The 20,551-nt window shown below is 46.3% G+C and overlaps 3 protein-coding genes and 1 pseudogene across 5 annotated transcripts; 2 read left to right on the top strand and 2 right to left on the bottom strand.

The window, feature by feature from the left end:
• Nucleotides 1-3,039: 3,039 nt before the first annotated feature.
• On the bottom strand, nucleotides 3,040-6,409 carry LOC101760979 (malate dehydrogenase, mitochondrial). Its single transcript, XM_004969264.4, has 7 exons — nucleotides 6,035-6,409; nucleotides 5,762-5,935; nucleotides 5,279-5,447; nucleotides 5,119-5,180; nucleotides 4,566-4,690; nucleotides 4,331-4,448; nucleotides 3,040-3,440 (listed from the first exon to the last, which is right to left on the bottom strand). Exons 1-7 carry the CDS (start codon nucleotides 6,266-6,268, stop codon nucleotides 3,300-3,302), a joined length of 1,023 nt encoding a protein of 340 aa, XP_004969321.1. The 5' UTR covers nucleotides 6,269-6,409; the 3' UTR covers nucleotides 3,040-3,299.
• A 1,099-nt stretch (nucleotides 6,410-7,508) lies between these two features.
• Nucleotides 7,509-11,211, bottom strand: LOC101760027. Of its 3 annotated transcripts, none has more exons than XM_004969263.3 (7): nucleotides 10,861-11,211; nucleotides 10,463-10,622; nucleotides 10,006-10,238; nucleotides 9,159-9,241; nucleotides 8,484-8,595; nucleotides 7,958-8,032; nucleotides 7,509-7,889 (listed from the first exon to the last, which is right to left on the bottom strand). In XM_004969263.3, exons 2-7 carry the CDS (start codon nucleotides 10,578-10,580, stop codon nucleotides 7,707-7,709), a joined length of 804 nt encoding a protein of 267 aa, XP_004969320.1. In that variant the 5' UTR covers nucleotides 10,581-10,622; nucleotides 10,861-11,211; the 3' UTR covers nucleotides 7,509-7,706. The 3 variants fall into 3 exon arrangements, with proteins under 3 accessions (XP_004969320.1, XP_004969318.1, XP_004969319.1); XM_004969261.3 differs by having other exon boundaries at nucleotides 10,463-10,609; XM_004969262.3 differs by having other exon boundaries at nucleotides 10,463-10,606.
• A 694-nt stretch (nucleotides 11,212-11,905) lies between these two features.
• Nucleotides 11,906-12,565, top strand: LOC101760731 (annotated as a pseudogene).
• A 3,528-nt stretch (nucleotides 12,566-16,093) lies between these two features.
• LOC101759625 (transcription factor GTE4) lies at nucleotides 16,094-20,465 on the top strand. Its single transcript, XM_004969260.2, has 2 exons — nucleotides 16,094-17,267; nucleotides 20,065-20,465. The coding sequence occupies exons 1-2, from the start codon at nucleotides 16,252-16,254 to the stop codon at nucleotides 20,108-20,110; spliced, it is 1,062 nt and encodes a 353-aa protein (XP_004969317.1). The 5' UTR covers nucleotides 16,094-16,251; the 3' UTR covers nucleotides 20,111-20,465.
• The last annotated feature ends 86 nt before the right edge of the window (nucleotides 20,466-20,551 follow it).

Raw genomic sequence — 20,551 nt, 5'->3', positions numbered from 1 at the left:
AGAAATATTAAATGTAGACTATTTACAAAACTCATTACATAAGTGGAGGCTAAACGGCAAGACGAATCTATTAAGACTAATTAGTCCATAATTTGATAATGTGTTACTGCAGTAAACATTCTACGTTTAATCCTTCTAATTAGTATCTAAACATTCGACGTGACAGGTGATAAAAATAAGTAAATGTAACTAAACAGGGCCTAAAAAAACTAAAAGTTTCTCTCAGGTGCTTAAAACAAAAACCTGCTTTCGTGTAGTTTATTTTTTACGAGATGATGTAGCCAGCCAGGACTTTTCGCGAAATTTACCCACTGCCATCGTTACCGGTTCGTTTCATTTTTCCCTTCGTCTCCCACATGCGACCCCCTCTCCCACCCGCGACCTCCTCCCACCTGCGGCGCTCCACCTCCCCGGCGGCTCCTGGCCGGCTGGCCCTTGGGCCCCTCTTCTCCTCCGGGCGGCCCCCCTCTCTCCCTCAGTCTTCTCCGACGGTCTCACTCCTCTCCGCCCGACGGCTCCCTGTGCGGCGACGGTGGTGTCGGAGTGGAGACGTGAGCGGAACCGAGACCGGACCGAGCGGGCGAGATGAGAGGGAAGGGGGAGCGGGAGTGGAGGTGGTAGGGACTGACCTCGCGGCGGCAGGTGGAGGAGATCGGGATCGAGTCGAGGCGGAGGCGGTCAGACGGGGATCTCGAAGCGAGAGCCCAGGTGAGAGAGGTGCGGTGGGGAAGAGGAGACGAGGGCGTGCGGATTCTTCACAAGGGAGCTGGTCTTGATCTGGTCTGCTATGGAAGTTTGTTCGAGTTGGGCTGGATTGCTATGGAGGTCCTCCCTGTCTTCCTGCCGACGCGCGCGAGAGATCCGCCGCGAGCGGGCACGTGAGCGCGAGCGCGAGCTCCACCACTGCCACCGCTCATGCGAGATCGGCCGGCAGGAAGATTTGTGTACCGCCGGGAGGTAGAAGATGCTGACGAGTGGGGTCCTCTGGTCAGTGAGAGAGAGAGGGAGAGAGTGGGGTGGGGTGGACCACAGCTCGCTGGTGTTTCCAAAAAGTCGTCGCTATTTCACCAATCGAATTTCAACCTTCTCACAGCCTTTTTCACAGCTCACAGCTACTTTTTTAAAAGTCATAGCTTAACCAAACACACCTTCAATTTGATTGAGCTGTAGCTTTTGAGCTTTTCTAAAAAAATTGTTGCTGGGCTTTTTTCCTTCTGAAAGCCAACACTAACTTCTACACGATGTGTTTAACTTTCTGAACTCGAAAACTAAAAAAAACTCATAAAACTGAGCTTTTTAGCTTTCCATATAAACTTAGATTTTCTGAACTTCCAATTTTTCGGAAGCTATATGAGAAGTTCATTGTTTGTTAACTTTTCATATTGAGAAGCTGGCAGGAAGCTCAAACAGTCTCAACAAGCTGCCGGCAAGGTTAGGTTTTGAGGATTCAGGAGGTTCATGGCCGCTGGACTTAGAGGAATCGTCGGACCGGCGGTGGCAGACGAGATGACGGTTAGGTGGGGACGCCATCCCCCATCCACAGGGCGGTGGGAGAGGCCGGTTGAACAGGAATGGTGGCACGGGTGTCGAGTCCAGCGAGTTCGTGTTGGGCAGTGGTGGAGGGAGATAGCAGAGGTGGCACGCCGTTGGAGCCAGACAGAGGCGGGGGCGCTCAAGCTAGAGATAGATGTGCACTTGTGCTTGGTTAGCAACAGGGTGGCGGGGAGCGTGCGGTGTGATGGTGTCGAGGATAAAACAAGATCGTGGAAGAGGTAAGACAGGGTGGCGGGGAGCGTGCGGTGTGATGGTGTCGAGGATAAAACAAGATCGTGGAAGAGGTAAGATAGAGAGGAGACAGTATCTAATGATTGACCATCTCATAGCATCCTCTAGTAATACTAGAGATGCAGCATCACATTGGTCAGTTGCTACATGCTCTGGAGACGCTATCGGCTCCATCGATGTAACAAATGATCGCAATCCTTTGGACAAATACTTTTCAACTCTAAATTCTAACAAATTTACTACCCCTCCAACGTTAGATTTTTAACTATTTCTTAATCACCCAAACTTTGTACTAGAACTTGAATTGAGGGTGCGGATTGTAGGTTAGGGTTTTGGGGTTTCAGGGTTGAATGGTTACCTCCATGTCCGGCTGGAGTGGAAGCTCCGGGGCAGCTCGTCAACCGATGGCGGAGCCGGAAGAGATGGCGGCGAGGGACCCCCGGTGGGTGGTGGAGGCGGCAGGGCGGTTGAGCTCCAAGAGATTAGTGTCAGCGGCAAAGGTAGTGAAGGCCGCCGAAGCCCAGCAGGGGAGCTTGGGAGAGGGAGGAAGAAGAAGACCGCTGGGAACTTAGGAGAGGGAAGAAGAAGAAGGTTGCCGGAGCCTAGAGGTGGGAGCAGCTCGTGGATGGCGGAGCCCGCCGAAGTCGGAAGGGAGGCAGGTCAGGGCGGGGGAGCTCGGAGGAGAGGGAGGAGGCAGCATCGGGGGAGAGGAGGAAGGAGACGGTATCGGGGAGAGTCAACCCACAATAGTGGTGATCACCTTCGGAGTCTCACTCTCATACAACCGAAGTCTCTTGTTTTTTCCCTTCTCCATCTAACCAGGGGTAGGTGTGTGACGCACTGACGCTTAACCTCATTTTGATTTGGCGAGGACCTTTTCATATGTGTTGGCTGGTCATTCACAAGAAGTGTTATCTTAAGCCAATCGTTTTAGACGTTGGTTCAAAAGTGCATTTTGTATATTGAATTTCGTATAAATACACCGATACATTTGTCTTGAAAATTTAGGTTCCATAAAGTTATATATTTTTTTTTCCATTTATAATATTTTGTAACAGAAACAACTAGGTAGAGTTGTGATTAGAGACCGTGACGATGTCCTAAAAGTGAAAAACTGTTACTTATTTGTGACTGCTGTCTAATGATCACGTACTCCCTCTTATTCAAAATACACATTATTGTTTAGGACAATCAAGAAGCTTTCACCAATAATCTATACTGATATGACAGGGAGCAAGGCGAAAAACCAGGATATAAACCACTGTCTGAAAGGCACAAAGTGCATGATCGATCGATTAAGTTCAAGACTTGACACAAGATATATGCCGCTAGAATAGATCTCTTGCAAAAGTTTTGTTCTGTCTGGCAATAGAGCCTCTGGGGTTCTTATTGTAAGTAAAGCTCAAATCCTCCCACACCCAAGCAAAGGGGCAGAAAAGCGTAAGAATCAAAACAGAAGATCCATCCTTTAACTACAGGTCTCAATTGCTGCTATAATCTGCAAAATGGCCAATCTAGTTCGCATGTGCAAACTTGATACCCTTCTCAATTGAAGATTTGAGCTCACCCTTGAGGTTCTCGAGCCCTTCCTTCTCAAAGTCCGACAGCTCACCCAATCCAAGCACTTCCTCGACTCCATTCTTCCCAAGCCTCACCTGCAATATCAAAAGGAAAAAATGTGAATGCTCCAGCAGCCAGACTATGAATTCAAATCTATAGCTCAGATTTAAGATTCCTGCAGCACCACCACAATGTATCACAATGGTACAGGGTAAAAATCACATTGTACATCACCAATACCAAGGAAATTATGTTAAACAAAAGAATCTTTTAGCAGAGTAACATGTAATAAGACAGTCTTCTAGAAAATGTTAATAAATGCACAGTTTGCCACCACATGTTCTTGCACAGCATTTCTCCAAACCATCTCATTGTAGGTATCATGCAGCATGAAAAGCAATGCCATACTTGAGTATGGTTAAGAATTACAAACTAGAAGTGGTACTTGTGATGGTGTCATGTCCTACCAAACTAATTTCCAACAAACTTTACAACAATAACAAATGTGCCTTCATACATGGTTCATCCTGTGAAAATATCCAATATTCACTATCACCACAAAATATCGCTCCATGTACCCAAGGGTCAAAAGTCCTAACCACAAGTTCAGTCACCAAAAAGAAAAAAGAACGAAAAACAAACTCCATTTCAGGAAAAGACGAAATAGACACTTCCATAGGATTCATGCCAAAACATGTATACTTCCACAATTGGATAGATGCACAGCTAGATCAAGTATTCAGGTTTATTCTCAAGCTTCAGGTTTGAAGCCACGTGCAACCCAAGCAGAACCACCAACGCACGAAAAGAAAAAAAAAAAGATGAACTAGGATGGAGACGTGACAGAGAGTGGTGCACAATCTTTCCACAAGAATGCTAGAATAACCATATAAACAAGAAAAATAGTGGCATGTGCACTACGTATTTGATGATATTCGATGAAATCACAACTGTAACCATAAAGATAACTGAAATGTGCATGTACCTTAGAGGCAAAGAATGGAAGCTCTGTTACTGTTGACTGCACAAAGGAGCACTCCACAACATCAGGAACTCCATTGAGACCCTTTAAGCATGCATCAGCAAAAACCGCACCAGCATACCTGCAAAGATATAATTATATAAAATATTAGCAAAACAGATAAAGCAACAAAATAATATTAGACAGAGAGCGGTAAGAAATCCTCAGCCTGCAATGTCTATTCTTCTTTTTGACTTACGCCATTGACAAGGTTGCAGAGCCCTTTCCAGCCTTTGCCTCAACAACTTCAGTCCCACCATCCTGTGTCCTCTTGGTGAGAGCCTCGATGTCTTCATGAGACAATGCATTGGTTGCAGGGGTTGCCTATTTCAAACAAAAAGCTCTTCTACTCAGGTTGTCGAAGTTACAAGTGGAAAAATAAAGGCATACTGTTTAGCCATGGCATCACATCACCTTTTAGAAAACGAATGTTAACTACAGGTAAGGCATATTCATATTCCTATATTCATACCAAAAGATCTAGGTACAAAGGCTCCTATCAACAAAAAAATATGATTAAACTTTGAACAACATAGAATACATTTGCATTTTATGCCATAACAAACCTAGCAGTTTACTGTCACTGTCAGAGGCACATGAACATCTATTTTCTATCTCAGCAAGGCAAAATATAATGTTGTGGAAAAAGAACATATTACTCATTTCACATCCGATTTGTAATTTACGAAGCTATTGATAATATGCATGTCATGCAAACACTGATTCTAAGACAAAGCTTATCGAAGCCTTACCTGTGAGAACAGTGGCAGAATGGTAATACCCGCATGACCACCAACAACAGGAACGTTCACATCTGGCAAAAAAAAAAGGCCAAGCTAAGGATTAGAAAGACAAAATATTGAAACCGTACTCTTTTGTTCCACAATTATAAAAAAAACCTTCAATTATTACCGGTAACTGGTACATTGGCCTTCCCAGCATAGAAAGTCTTAGCACGAACAACATCTAGGGTGGTCACGCCAAACAACCTCTTCTCATCATAAGTCCCAGCCTTCTTGAAAACCTCAGCAGCAATTGGTACAGTTGAATTCACAGGGTTGCTGATCATGTTCACAAGGGCCTATCATACATAGAGAAAACAAAGTGTCTTTCAAAATTCAGGCATAAACGTAAGTAACTTGTTAACCAAGTTCTGGTCAGTTTTTCCAATGAATTGCCAACAACTGAAAATTTCACTAGAGGTAACTGTAGTGAGACCGCACCCACAGAATCCAGAGCAATTAATTACCAGAGATACAGATCTACAGTAAGAAACTTACATCGGCCACATCTAAAAGCTTCAGTAGAGGGAACTGTAGTGAGACCCCACCCACAGAATCCAGAGCAACTAATTACCGGAGGAGATACAGATGTACAGTAAGAAACTTTTCTTACATTGGGGCAGTACTTGGCGATGGCGGCGCTGAGGTTCTTAACGATGCCAGCGTTGATGTTGAAGAGGTCGTCCCTGGTCATACCGGGCTTCCTCGGCACGCCGGCCGGGATGATGACCACGTCCGAGCCCTCCAGCGCCTCCCCGAGCTTGTCCTCCCCCATGAACCCCTTCACCTGCGCAAACCCCAAAACACAAATCGCCGTCAGTACTACACAAGACAGATCCCACCGGATCGAGCGCGGCACGGAGCGTGGCGGGGTTGGTGGTCGCACCAGTGCGGGGGTGTTGATGTGGGAGACGTCGGCGGCGACACCGGGGGTGCCGGCGATATCGTAGAGCGAGAGGGAGGAGACGAGCGGGTTGAGCTTCATGAGGAGCGCCAGCGGCTGCCCGATGCCGCCGGCCGCGCCGAGGATGGCCACCTTCCGCTCAGGCTGCCCGGAGGCGGCGGAGTAGCTGCGGCGGCGGGCGAGCTGGGCGGCGGATCTCATCATCGACGGCCTCATTGTGGATTTTGGTTGGGCTGCGGCGGCGCGTGAGATCTGGGGTCGGAGGACGGAGGCGAAGGCCGAAGTGGCGAATGAAATGGGGACGGCTCGGTGCGGGCTGCGGGATGGGATCTACTTGAAGATAAGTCGCTTGGGAAAAGGGTTCTGGGTTTTCAAGGAGCTTTTGAGGATTGTGCATGGCAACTTGCAGTTTTACGCCTCTGTTATCTGTTCACTGTTCTGCACCACTGGACATTGCACACCGGCTCCAAAAGGAACAAAGGAAATTCCACGAAATGAAATAAGCAAGGCCTACTATAGGAGACGTGTTAATTGAATTTAATGAGTTTTAGTCATCCCATTGATCAAGAGAAAACAAAACAGGAAATAGTACTAACTTCTAGTTTAATTTTCTCTGACACCTGTTTTGCCTTCAACTCACATGACACTACTCCCTCCGTCCCACAAAAACTATTTGTTTAGCTTTCAAAACTTGTCCCACAAAGAATGTTCATATTACTTTCACACGATCCAACAAAGCCCCTCATGATACCTTCTGGCCCAATTAACGAATTGATCATTTACTCTCACCATCGATGCCCAAACTAGACTCGCTAAATATGACAATTATTGCGAGCGTGCATGCATAATTAATTATAGTTAGTAATCCATCCGATTAAAAAAAGTTATTAAGGATACTTTAAACTTTTAGCATTGCTACTATCTTATCTAAAATTTTCTAAACTAACCGTTTTTTGGTTGTGTGATGGAGGGAGTTTTCTATATCCTAGAACCATTTTTGCGAATGGAACGGTCTCCTAGACTCCATCGTAAGATGACAAACACAATATAAAAGAGTTTGACGGATTTATGCTAATGGAAGTCATCTGATCTGAGATGACGAATTTGATGGGAATTTATTATATTATAAAGAAATAAAAGCAAACTGGAAAAGAATGGGAAATCAGACGGTCACTAATAGAAAGAAAAAAGGGCCGTACTACGAAAACGAGATCCGTTAAATCCGTTTTTCTCCTTTCGTCTTTCTATACCGATTTCAGTATTTAACTTAGGCTTCGCGAGATTAGGCACTAGGCTATCCTGTAGGCAAATGGCCAACAAAATATCGTGACCTGAATACCATAGAGGCGATGGTTCCACACACACGTCACTCACTTTCCTGGCAAAATTTACCAAGATGATGTATGATGCAGTTTAGCAATAGATGCAATGAAGCTTCGCAAAGTACAAGCAAAACTATCATCAAAACTCGAAGCCTAGAATACTATATCCAGATTGAACCATGGGCCGACCCAACAAGTGAATCCACAGATGTAGCAATTGGCTAGGACACAGTAATGTAAACCATCATCATAGAACTTGCAGTCGTCATGAGTTTCATGAATTCCACCTCAACAGGACGCATTTGAGAGCTCAGTCCTAGGGTACATGTCAATCAGTCACTCATGATCTCACTTCCATCGGAATGCTCAGAGGCATCAGTAACATCCCCTAGCTCTTCAGCCTCTTCCCCATCAGTTTCCATAGCATCGGCTTCAGACTCTTCATCATCAGTGTCCTTGTCCTCATAAATTATTGGTGGTGCTACCTCTTCATCATCAGCTTCATCATCAGCAATCTGGACCACAATACTAGTATCAATTGCAATTCCGAAACTGATCACTCCTTTATGGGAAGGAAACTTACCTCGCTGAAAAGGTAATCTAGGGTGGTAGAGAGTTGAAGTGCTGACTTGAATGTCGACGTTCTTGCATCAATAAGCTGGTGAAAAAGTTATAGCCAGTAACATCAGTGTCCAACAGTAAACATGTTACGATTGTTATGTGTAGCTGCACAAGGACCAAAAGAACCGGTATATAAGGTTTTGATGCTACATTGTTTTGTTGCAGATCAAACTCAGCATCATCACAGAAACTATATAGTACCTTGTGATGAGTAGAATATCTTTACTACAATGCAAGTTCGCTTTTCAGTGAGGCAGCCTATGCAAGCATTAATCATCAATGAATGAGCATATATACAAGTATTGGCATGCTGGGTTATATTAAGATTTTTTATAACTTCTTAGTGATAATGATATTCAAGCTGTTCGGCTGAGCTGCAGCGCAGCGGCAAGAATCACAGCCGAACAGAGTCATTACCCTGAGTCCCTGACAATCTTCAACAGCTATGAAGTTACTTCGTTTTACAGCAAGTGGAAAAAATTGTTAACCTGGTAGAGCGAGTTGAGCAAGGACAGAGAAGACTCCTGGGACACTATGCTGCTCATGTGTTGACTAAGTAAAGTTTGCAGCCATGGAAGTAAACAAACCAGTACTGCACCCCTGAGGAGGTAAAAAGACAGCTGTGTCAGATCAACAAATTTAAGAGTTCCACTAAAACATAGAATCCAGGATACTCCATCCCAAAAGGTAAACAAGTCATGACAATATGATCACACATCATTACAGGCTTACAGCACAGTAAGGAACTGAGCAAGCAGAAAAACAGTCATTGAGATCAAGAGCTCGGCAGATGCTCATAATACCAATGAACTCACAAATATAAATTATATACACATAATCATCTAGTCTCTAGAACGCCATCCTTGTGCAATTATAAAACTAATTCCCAAACCCCAAGACTATGGCAATAATTGAACATGTACACGAACAAACCAAGCGATGACAAGAATAAGAAAAATGATTAAAATTTCACAGGAAACCAAGCAAGTATTGAAAGAATCAGAAGGCCTAGTTCAGCATAAACATGTAATATAGTTGATGGTGCATGGGACCCATTAGGCCATCCCATACTCAATGAATTGAGTGTCTATATTACATGCACCACATAACGTGTGAAAAAAATTTACGTACTAAACTGACAAAATGCCTCCATAGAACATTACCTAGATTGTATTTGCAGTACGAAGAACTTGAGAAGCTTTACAACATCTGCTGGTGTTAGGAGTGATATAGATTTTGCAATAACCTGTGTGTAACCCAGCCGTAAAATTATGAGACATGACAAAGTGATACTCCACCAAGTTGAATCAAGATTAATTAACATAGTGTAATATCTGATGTTTGTCAGTAAGAATCTGAAAATTAATGAACTTCAGTAAATACATGGAGTAACCAATTTTCCTTTTCATTCTCGGTTACTGATATGGATTTTTGCTGAGCAATAAAAAAAATACACGAGAAACCATGCCCTATATGGTCTCGAAGACAAGAACACATTTGATTTATAATAGTACTGATAAAGTTAAAGCATCCAAGTCATCATTCAGCCAAGTGCAATCATGACAGAATTCTAGTAACCTTTTAAAAGGAACACATGTATGGCTAGCATCACCTAAACTTGTATAAGCCAAACAAAAGTGTTTTCATACCTATAGACACAAAAAGGTGTCGTTTTGGACACTGACAACACTGTCTCCAAAACGAACTTTTAGCACTAATGCCAACTGTAATATATTTTCAAACCCAATAAAACTATACTACTATTAGAATATATTTTATTGAGATAAATGAATGCATATGGTTTGTACCTTTCCAATCTACAATCTTCAAAAGATATTGATAAGTCTATCTTCAAATGTTTGGTTGCATGTAATGTCAAAATAACAATTATCCGAGACTGGAGGGAGGAAATACTATCACCAGTGACAACAGGTATGAAATTGATCTCAGATTTGATAGTAACAACCAACACAGCATCGATGTTTTGAATATTGGCACAGAAAAGAATACCTTTTCATCTCTATTGTACAAGCAAGTTAGCAATGACATGTTATCATCAGCACGTAGAGCTTGCTTGAGCAAAATATGGACTGAATCTGCACTTGGTAGTGCCATAGCCAGTGTTTGCTCTTCAGTGTCCTTCCTTTCATTATCTCTATTGATCAAATCCAGAGTTGCTAGTTTTTCCCCAATAGTAGGTCCATCAAGATTGTACTCTGGCATTTCCTCATTGATGACTGTGTCTGAAATTTCCGAACAAATGCAAAAGCAAGTTAATTAAAGAACTATAAAACAAAGAGTACCCTTAACTCTGTTCATTCATATTTAAAATAGTTGGTTCATGAAAAAATATCAATTTTTCAACCCCATAATGGTACTACAAAAAGCTAGTTAATTGAAGATGTAAATGAAAGTCGTAAGAATTACAATTTTAAACAGGCGCTGAATTTAATAGGGCATGTCTCACCATTAGTAGAATCCAAAACAGATGATGACCTCGCCCTTGCTCTCTCTCTTTTCTTTGCACTTCCTTTTTTCTTTTCCTTTCCTTGTTGAGCAGGAATTGTTTTCTCTTGCATATCCATCTCTCCTAACTCCTTGCTATTCGCTACTGCTGCAAAGCATAACTGTTTACATCAATGGCATGCATAATGTTGTATATGACCTTCGACTACCGTAGGTTGTAGCACTACAGCATAAGCATATAAGAAAACATGGATACATCTTTTCACATTATTGTAGTATAGGTTTGAAACCAAGACGATAAGGGAATACTCACATCCGAAAAGCCAAACGCAACACGGATACGGATAAGTGAATAGTGCATTTTCCAAAACTAAACGATATGTGGATATGTTTTAGTACCTGGTGGGTGCTCTGCGCCGGCTTAGGGCCCTGCGGAGAACGAATAGCGCCGCCGCTCGCCCAGTCGTCGCCGCCAGGAAAGGAAGACCAAGTGAGGAGAGAGACTGAGGGAGAAGGGAACGGGGGAGACAAATAAAGGCACGCGCTGCGCCGTGCGGGTGGCCGCGGCAGTGATCCCGGCGTCCAGTGGTGAAAGGGAGGCCGGAGGCGGGAGGGGAGAGGAGGGGCCGTCGACTACCACGATCGAGCTTGGCCGAGGGGAGCGGCGGCGGCGGCGGCAATAGGGGGGCGGCCGGAGGGAGCAGCGCGGCGCGGCGGCTGGGGGTGAGCGGGGTGGGGCAAACAATGGGGCTAGGGTTGGGCCGTTGGGGCAACACTCTTTTAGTACATGGGAGGCCCGCGGGGGGAGCTTAGGGCCGTACCCCGGCCGCCCGTTAGACCCGCCAATCCTATCTGGTTTACGGAAGCGTTACGTGGCTTGTTTGAGATTCGTACGAGTACCCTGAGCCGTCGGATCTCATGCCCATCTCCCTCAACCCTAGTGAGCCCGCCGTGGCGCCGTCGCCTCCATCTCCCACCCACGCCGCCAGGCCTCCTCACCATCCCCACCGCCGGATCTCCTTGCCTCCCCACGTCGTCGAGCCTTGCGCTTGCGAACCTCCTTGCCCCCCGTGTCCCACCGGGCCCCGCCGTCGGACCTCCTCCGCCACGCCTTCTCACGTCCCCACTCTGCTAGGCCCCGTCACCTCCCCGCGCCGCCGGAGGATATTTAACTATTTTCCATCCCTGCGGACGGCACATCTCCATTTGCCATCCTTACGAATGCGCCTACAGATTTGTCGTCCCTTTACAAACGAAGCAACATATTTGCCATTTTCGTTGATGTGGCGCGCCAACTCACCCTGCCAGCGTGGATCGGGATGGGAAAAGACTAAAGCGTCCCTGCCCTTTCTCCCGTGCCACCATTTCACACCTCCCCACCTCTCTCACCTCCCTCCCCCTCCCCTCCCCACGCGACGCAGCAGACCACACACGCCGCCCCGAGATGTGGAGTTCCGACACCGAGCTCGCCGCTGCCGCTGCATCCTCATCTTCCTCCTCATCCACCACCTCCGCATAATCCCCTCCACCGTTCCCGCCTCCCGCCGCTTCCCTCCTCCGCCTGCCGCGCAACCACCGGTGCCGCCGTGCCAACAGGCAGATCGTCCACTCTGCTGCCACCATCGCCGCGGCGCCCGGTGCCCACGAGCCGGAGGTGGAGGACATGTGGCGCGAGGCGCAGTCGGAGGCGGCATGGCCGGGGCGGCGCGACACGAGGCCCGTCCTGCTCGCCTCGGACGGCGGCAGCGTGAGGCAGGACGACGGGGTGGGCCGGTCCCGCAGCCTGATGGACGATGACCTCGAGGAGCTCAAGGGTTGTGCCGACCTAGGGTTCGGGTTCAGCTACGATGAGATCCCCGAGCTCCGCGGCACGCTCCCGGCGCTCGAGCCCTGGTACTCCATGAGCCAGCGCCTCCCCGACAACAAGCACCACCAGCCGCCCCCAACGCCACCTTCGTCGCCGCCACGCCAGCCACGGGGACAAGCGGCCACGGACGGTCCTCGACAAGCACCGGCCACGGGGATGAGCGGCGGCGGCCGGCCCCTGCTAGCGCTGGCCACGGGGCGAGCACCGACCGACCCCTGGCGAGTGTCCGAAGGTTGAAGATGACCCCAAGACGTGGGTCCCACACGTTAGTGGTGGAGAGAGAGGAAAGGGATAGCTAATAGGGATAAGGCAGGGGCGTTTTGGTCTTTTTCCACCCCGATCCACGCTAGCACGTGTGAGTTGGCGTGTCACGTCAGCGAAAATGGCAAATATGTTGCTTCATTTGTAGAGGGATGGTAAATATGTAAGCGCATCCGTAAGGATGGCAAATGGAGAGATGTCATCCGTAAGGATGGCAAATAGTTAAATATCCCCACCGCAGGACCTCCTTCGTGGTGCATCCTCGCCTCCCCGCGCTGCGAGGCCCCACCGTCGGCCCTCGCGGCCGAGCTCCGACGTTGGCCGTGTGCTACAGTCGCGTGCGCCGCCACTCCAGGTAGCCCTGCAGCCTGGGTGCTCCACCGTCGCCGTGCCAGCCACCGCGGCCCGCATTCGCCGCCAACCCCCACCGCACCGTCCGCAGCGGGCCGCCCCTACTGCCGCCATCGGAGAGGAAAGCTGACTTTTTTTTTCAAAATGTTGAGCTAGGTTCTATGACATGTTGAAATAATTCTCTCCAGCTCATACCAAATGTTGAAGTTAGTATTTTTTAAAATGTTGACGCATTTTTAAAAAATGTCGAATTCACTCTCCGTAAATGTTCATCCTCTTTTTCGAAAATGTTGGATCTATATTCTAAAATGTTGAATTTATTTATCTATAAGTTGGACCTAATAAGCTTTAAAGCTATATTACTTATCCAACACACGGAAGCAACGTAGGATCCTCCGTTAGACCCAGCCTGTTCCGCCATGTAACCTATCACACTTGCCAAGAATTAAGAAATTTGGAACAGGTTAGCTAATTTAATTAGGGTGATTAAGGAGGGCAAATGAGTTGAATTTTTGTGCACTTTGCCGCAATGTCAATTCCTCCTCTCTAATTCTCCTCACCTCCAGCAACTCCTCTGCTCTGCTTTGTTGTATGTTGACAGGCGCTGAGCTCGACGTGTGCTGGTGGTGTGAAAAAGCTCGCCCCATGTCTCTCAGTGCTCTCATCTCTTTCTCTCGCTCTCGCACACATTGAATTGTCCGTCTTTATTGCTCGTCGGCGCTTCAGAACTCATCCAGGCACAGGCACACAGCAACAGCAGCAGAGACTTGCCGCTCGTGGAGGCAATAATCATGCGGCGATGAGCGAGGTCTCCCGGTCGCCATTCATCGATTCTGGCCTTCATCTCCTTTTATCTCGTTGTGGCCTCGTGGGAGTCGCGGCGTATTGGCATCTTCATCCTCCAGCCAGCACGCTCCAACTCACTGCTAGCACAAAGAGATCTGCCGGCCAATTTCGCCGTCCACGGTGAACCCCTGCTCCCTTCCTGTGTGTCTAGCTTCTTGTACTTCGGGCAAAATGGTGTCAAGTCAGGCTGCCTGGACAAGCAGTAGATTCATGTCCGTGTCGGCGTGCCCCTCCTCCTAGACGTGTCGTTCAACTCCAACCTCGTCGACACTCGGCAGCTTGCCGGTAGCTCCTTGGAGGTTCTGAGTCTGAAAAAAATAGGAGCTGTCTACTGTGCACACGAGCTTTTTTTTCTTCTGTCACACTTGAATTTCTGGCCATTGAATCTAAAATGAACGGCTCAAATCAACCCATCCATCCTTTTACCTCCCCTCCCACCCCCTTCCTTATTCACTCACGCGGTCTCCGGCACCGTCCCCCGGCGACGGCGTGGCCCGCCTTCCTCCACCGCCCCTCCCTCCTCCTTCCCTTTCCTCGCTGTTCTCTCCAAGAGCCGCCGTTCACCCCCGCCGCCATCTCGACCACCCGTTCGCACAAGTCAACGCCAGTGCTTGCCCCCGCCCATCCACCATCCAACCAGGGATCCACCGCCGCCTCGGCGGGCGCCCCGCCTCGCCGCCGTCTCGACCGCCACCACCACCCGCTTCCCTGCCACCCCGGACCTCCTTCTAGGTCCGCTAGACACAAGTAACCCAAAACCCCAAACCTCGAACCCTAAGAAGCTCACCGGATCTCGCCGGAGGTGAAGAAGAAGGGAAGGTGGTGGAAGAGGAAAAAATTAGGTGTGGAGGAGCTGATTTTCACTCGAATGTAGTATAGCAATCCAAAAAAATATCGGCAACCTGAAACATCCGAAGACTCTGCACATTACTACATTGGGCCATTAGCGGGACTAATAATGGTTCTGATCGGAGATATTCCATCTTTGATTGGTGACCTTGCATCATTGAGCTTGTATGATCTGAGTAGCAGAAAGTTTCAAATTGGAGAGCTGTCGGTTGCGATCCGCATGCTGAAGTCACTACCCCACCGCGGGTCCAAGCATCGTGGTGAAGTCCCAAGCCACAAGCACCGGTGGAGAAGTCAAAGAATATGCGAAGAGGGAATACTAACATCTATCATCGAGAGATTGACATGTTAAAATTTACGTTAGTCAAAATAGTACTCTATCTTATTTTTTTTGATGAAACAGGAGGGGAAAGTCCCCTGCTGGTTATATATTATGTATAAGAGAAGAAAAACAAACAAATTGTCCAGTACAGTTCAAGAAACAAAAAAAGAGAGGAGGAAAATCATAAAGATTACAAAATATGCTCTAACCATTCTAACATTGGTTGCTTCCATTCCTCTTTTACGCGAAGCACAACCTGCGTAAAGACCGTCTTGAATCTCAATATGGAGTACTCTATCTTATTCTACCTCGTTTAAAACGTTGACGGGTCTCCTGCGTAACACTTTCACTTGCAATTTCTATAAAAAAATAATATCGTGAATAGAAAAGGTTTTATATTACAAGAGTATATTTCATGATGGATCTTGTGCATCCTTTCGTGTAGGTCAAATTGACGACCGGATAGGAATAGGAGGGAGAAGTAGCAAGTACCCCTCCTTTCAGAAATATAAATGATGTTTTAAAGTTTTCTGAATTTATTGTTAATCTTAAACTCTGATTACTACATTTTATCATAATATATATAGCAAATCTATTCTGTTATAAAACAAATTTTCAAGATAAATACACTCATATCACTTTCAAATATTCAAATTCAACATAAAAAATGCATTTTTATGTAGTCAAAATTTGAAATAAATATCTTCACACAACTTCGAATCGTCGCTTACTCCAACACCCGATCCCAATCCAAACTGGAAACTCCTTCGGAGCAAGATATAAAAGGAGACGAGAAGGAATAAGTACAAAAGGTGAAGGTGGTGGAGGAGAAGGAAGGCATCCCCTATGATAACTGGCTCTGCATTTATTTATTTGTAAATGATGCAATATATAGTTACAGGTAGTTACTCAATATAGGTTATAACTAGTCGGTGGTACCTTTGTTTCAAACTTCTCTTCGTCTCCGGCATCATTTCCACACCGTTGACTGGACCATTTCGAAATTTTAGTCATCTAAAGTTGGAAGCGTTTAGTGTATAATGATATCCAATTCGGAGGAATTGCATCCTTGTGTGAACAGTAAATAATTGATCACAAAATGTAGAAATAAGTCAAACCTGGCGATGCAGTAAGTTACCAATCAGCGTGCTGCGTGCCAGATAAGCTCTCGGTAAGGCGGTAGAACTTGCCCGGTTGCCCCTTCGGCCAGATGTTCCGCGTCCGGTAGGGTTAGACTCGGGAGTCGGCCGTGAAATTCTCCTTCCCCCAAACTTGAAACGCCCAAAACCCACCGATGCCGCGCTCAACGCGCCCGCCGCCTGGCTTTTTCGACGAGTCCAGCCACCCGCGGCGGCGGACGGACGCTCCGTCTTCCGGAGGCGGCGCGGGGGGAGCTCCGGTAGGGTTAGAGTCGGGAGCCGGCCGAGGAATTCTACCTCGCCCAAGCATGAAACCGCAAAACCCGCCGGTGTCGCGCCCCAAGCGCCCGCCGCCTGGATTTTTCGACGAGTCCAGGCACCTGCGGCGGCGGACGGACGCTCCGTCTTCTGGAGGCGGCGCGGGGGGAGCTCCGGTAGAGTTAGAGCCGGGAGGCGGCCGAGGAAATCTCCCTCGCCCAAACATGAAGCGCCCGCCGCCTGACTCTTTCGACGAGTCCAGGCACCCGCGGCAGCGGGCGGCGGCGGACACGGACGCCCCGTCTTCCGGAGGCGGCGCGGGCCGCTGCCGCGATCTCAGCCGCGCGTTCGGGCGCTGCCGCGCGCTCCTGGACCGCCTGCTGCGGGACGAGGACGGCTGGATATTCGCGGCCCCCGTGGACGCGCGCGCCCTCCGCCTCCGCGACTACTACACCGTCATCGCCGACCCCATGGACCTCGGCACCGTGCTCCGCCGCCTCGAGCGCCGCCGCTACGCCGACCCGCCCGCGTTCGCCGCCGACGTCCGCCTGACGTTCAGCAACGCCAAGTCCTACAACAACCCGGGCGACCCCGTGTACGAGAGCGCCGACGAGCTCTCCGGGATCTTCGAGGACGGCTGGGCCTCCATCCAAGCAGAGCTCCCGCCCCCACCGCCGACGGACGCCGAGCGCAAGCTGAAGTTCAGAGACGACCTGAAGGGGCTGCCGGTTGCCGCGCAGCGGACCGTGGCCGGGTTCCTGAAGGAGCGGGGTGCGTGCCAGCTGGAGAAGAGGGGGAAACTCGAGGTTGATCTGGGCAAGGCGGATGCCGCGACGCTGGATGAGCTTGACCGAGTGGTTGCCAAGCATCGCGCCGCTGATTCGGACGTGGTTGCCCCGAGCCCCGAATGCAGGTAATGTTTGTGGCTATGCCGGTCTGGTATTCTTTAATTGCGTGCTTTAGCATCATTTTGCGCACATGGAGACCATGAATTGCATTTATAATTCAGCAATCTTAGCAAATTTCCCCAAAATGCAATCTTTTCCCAATGCCAGTCAGCCATGATGGCTGTCTGTGACATACTTCCAGGATACAATGTTGCATGAATGATTGATCAGATTTCGATGATGTAGCTGCACGAAAGATTGTCCTTCATTGTGAAAAACTCTGGATTTACAATAGTTAGTTGAGTGTTTCGGGAATTTTAGAACTGTACTACGTTCATCTACGTACAATGCTATCTAGGATTTTATCTATTGAATTCTGGTTGGTGCCTTGATAGTCAATGATTAGCTGCAGTCCATCTAAATTACATGAACTCGAGCTTGGAAATTTTTGGTTGTGTGGATCCAGACAACCCTTGCTGCAGTTGGGTTGGGATTGTAGCATATTGTCCATTGTACTGCTTAGGAAAAATGGATCAGCTGTTTTATTATGGCCCTCCAACCATGCTTATGTGTCTTCTGAGCTATGGAACAGAAAATTCTTAGTTGTATGTGGTTTTCTTTAATGTGTTATGTTGCATACAACTTGCTCCAAACAAGCCATAGATGATAAGGGTGACTGGACAGGAGTCACACCTATTAGAGGTACATTGTAGAATATGATGATCTGAGTTTTCTTAATGTCACCCAAAGCACTTGTGCTTTATGATGGATTCTTTTTGTTCACTATCCTATGTCACGCTTCGCTGAAGATACACAGGCTGAAAGGGTGTGATAAATGAGTTTGCTCAGGCTAGATAGTATCATGCTCAAGAGGCATTGGCTGGCTGATTTGATGCTATTGTGAGCAATGCCATCTCGAAACTATCTGGCCATTTTGGTTGTTGCATAAACTAGCCTGAATCCATGCAATGGTACAAGTACAGTAAAATTCCTGCACAATTAGGTGCCAAAACAAAACTGCACCAATTAATAAACTGTAGAACAATATTGGCTTCTATGCTTATCTGTGATTGTATCCTTTTATTGGTTGTCAAACATGTCCGTTTACCTTCCATCCAAGCATTGGTGTTATTCTAGTAAAGTGGTTCGCTGTCTTGATTAGTTCACCATCGTAATTGTTCTATATAATTGAACAGAATGGATTTTAATCATTTTTAGGGTAAAAGAAGTTATAGCCTAGATTTGGGTGGCTATCACTTTATCAATCCTGGAATGAATATAGAGGGTACTGATTGACTGTATCCCCCTGTTCTTGTGCTGTTCAAATTGAACTACAAACACATCTTGAGAACTGCATGTTATTTAGAGCTGTTGTTGGTTGTTTAGGACCTTATTATCTTTTGTTTTTCAGAAAATTTATATCATATATAACATTTAATGGTTGTGTATAATACCATTAGGTCTGCCAAAGTACCAAATTGGGGGTGTTGTATCTTATGTCTTATGACAACCCTTATTGAAGTTTTAATTTTCTCTCTTTTCACGACTTACTGTATGTAGGAAAAGAGATTCTGGTTCCTTTCCAAGTTGGCTGGTCTATGGAAGCACACTGTTTTATGTGTTTCTTTTGTATTCTCTGATCTCTAAAGAGTATTGATTGGTTACTATTTAAAGAAACTGTGATCAGGGCCGGCCAATTTGAGAAACATATGTATTGTTTTCTTTTTCCAAGGATGCATAGCATGTCATCAACTTCTTTTTAAGCAATTGAAGATACATGCAGGGGATATAGTTTCCTTTGCCAAATGTTCTATCACAGTTTATGCTAATGCTACCACATGTTTTCTGAGCCCTTTTCTCCAAAGTTGTATTGGTGTAGCAGTATCCATCTTGCATATCATCTGATGCTTCATCTCGCTTATTATCTGAAGCTTCATCTCACATATTATCTGATGCTTCATTGTTTTTCCAATTCTCCTAGACTCCTAATTAGTTACATTTTGTAGCCAAGGGCATTGTTTGTACTATCTGTTGCTTACTTATTACATGTCCGAGGCACCAATTCGATCTCATGTCTCAGACTCAGTTTTTGTTGATGTTCTCGAGAATTGCTGTTTGGTCTTTCTCAGTGCTTATGTGTACAAAGTAGTTGTGATAGCAAGTAATAAGAATGTCTAAGTGGCATGCTTTTATTTTGGTTGTGTGAATTAAATTAACTTTAAATTTGTTGTATCAATAGCAGAGTATACTTTCTCTTTTCCTGAGCTTTTAAACATGCACATAGGGAGTTTCTGGAGTAATTATTCATAGGGAGTGTTTAATGTATTAGTGATTTCTCATCAAAATACTAGGCTTGAATTTAGTCTCTCATTTTCTGCTCAGAATTTATGACATTGTGTTATATGCTTCCTGATTTAAGTAGATGAAGCAGATACTAATATGGACGTCACATGTACAGCCAAAGTTAGGGCGTAGGTGTATAATGCATTGGAGTATATGAGGCATAACCTTTTTAAAGAGCATCCAAATTTTTATCTTGTCTTTTAGTTGCTCAAACTTGTCGGGTCATGCTATCTGCTTACTGACTTGAGAGATCTGAGCTAATTAATCTAGTTAACTTGGCTTTTGATATTCAAATTCGATTTGTTTTAATTGATTAAAAGGGGCTAGTGAATACGAAGCACATGTTTATGGTCTTATATTTTAGATGGTGAGGACGATGTTCTAATGTCTTCATTGAAGTATACAAGGCATATGCTGGCATCAAAAGCTTTTGTTTTAGTCTTTATCTTGGAACATAATGTTTACCCTTTTCGATTGCAGGAACCATGAGCATGGTCAAACTGAAGGACCAAGCCCCAAAAGCTAAAGGCGATGCCTGGTTTTACATCAATAGCCTATTGTGTTGATCAAGCTGCTTTCTGCTCCTAGCATTGGTCATGCCTTAGTCCCAAATGCTGGTGGCTTGGACTGGACTTCAAGGCACCTTGTCATAGTTACTACAGATCTTCTATATATATTGGGGGTTTTCATTGGATACCCTTTGTGGTAAAGTTGCCTTTTGTATTGATGGTGGTGTCTTGCTACCTGTTGTATGTTCGGAATTGAGTGTTTTGATCCTAAAATACTTTGGGGGATCAGGAACTCAGGAGGAATGGTCACAAAAAACGAAGGTTGGCTTAATTCTGTGTTAATTCTGTGATGTCGAAGTAATCTTGTTTTCATGCATAATTTTTGCACACTGTGGTCTACAGGTGGTGAATAGAGCGGAAAGTAGTTCTTGCATATATTATATGCTAGTATGCATCTG

Source organism: Setaria italica, chromosome V, assembly GCF_000263155.2.
Source record: "Setaria italica strain Yugu1 chromosome V, Setaria_italica_v2.0, whole genome shotgun sequence".
Lineage (NCBI taxonomy): Eukaryota > Viridiplantae > Streptophyta > Magnoliopsida > Poales > Poaceae > Setaria > Setaria italica.
This window is presented reverse-complemented; position numbering and strand designations above follow the sequence as displayed.

Coding starts and splice junctions, on each gene's coding strand:
- LOC101760027 (XM_004969263.3), bottom strand. CDS start 10,580: ATGGATATGCAAGAGAAAACAATTCCTGCTCAACAAGGAAAGGAAAAG. Junction 8,596..9,158: donor GTACTGCAAATACAATCTAG/GTAATGTTCTAT, acceptor TTACCTCCTCAG/GGGTGCAGTACTGGTTTGTT. Junction 8,033..8,483: donor TGCTCAACTCGCTCTACCAG/GTTAACAATTTT, acceptor CTTTTTCACCAG/CTTATTGATGCAAGAACGTC.
- LOC101759625 (XM_004969260.2), top strand. CDS start 16,252: ATGCCGCGCTCAACGCGCCCGCCGCCTGGCTTTTTCGACGAGTCCAGC. Junction 17,268..20,064: donor GCCCCGAGCCCCGAATGCAG/GTAATGTTTGTG, acceptor TTTCGATTGCAG/GAACCATGAGCATGGTCAAA.
- LOC101760979 (XM_004969264.4), bottom strand. CDS start 6,268: ATGAGGCCGTCGATGATGAGATCCGCCGCCCAGCTCGCCCGCCGCCGC. Junction 5,936..6,034: donor ACATCAACACCCCCGCACTG/GTGCGACCACCA, acceptor GGGTTTGCGCAG/GTGAAGGGGTTCATGGGGGA. Junction 3,441..4,330: donor TTCCATTCTTTGCCTCTAAG/GTACATGCACAT, acceptor TTGATATTGCAG/GTGAGGCTTGGGAAGAATGG.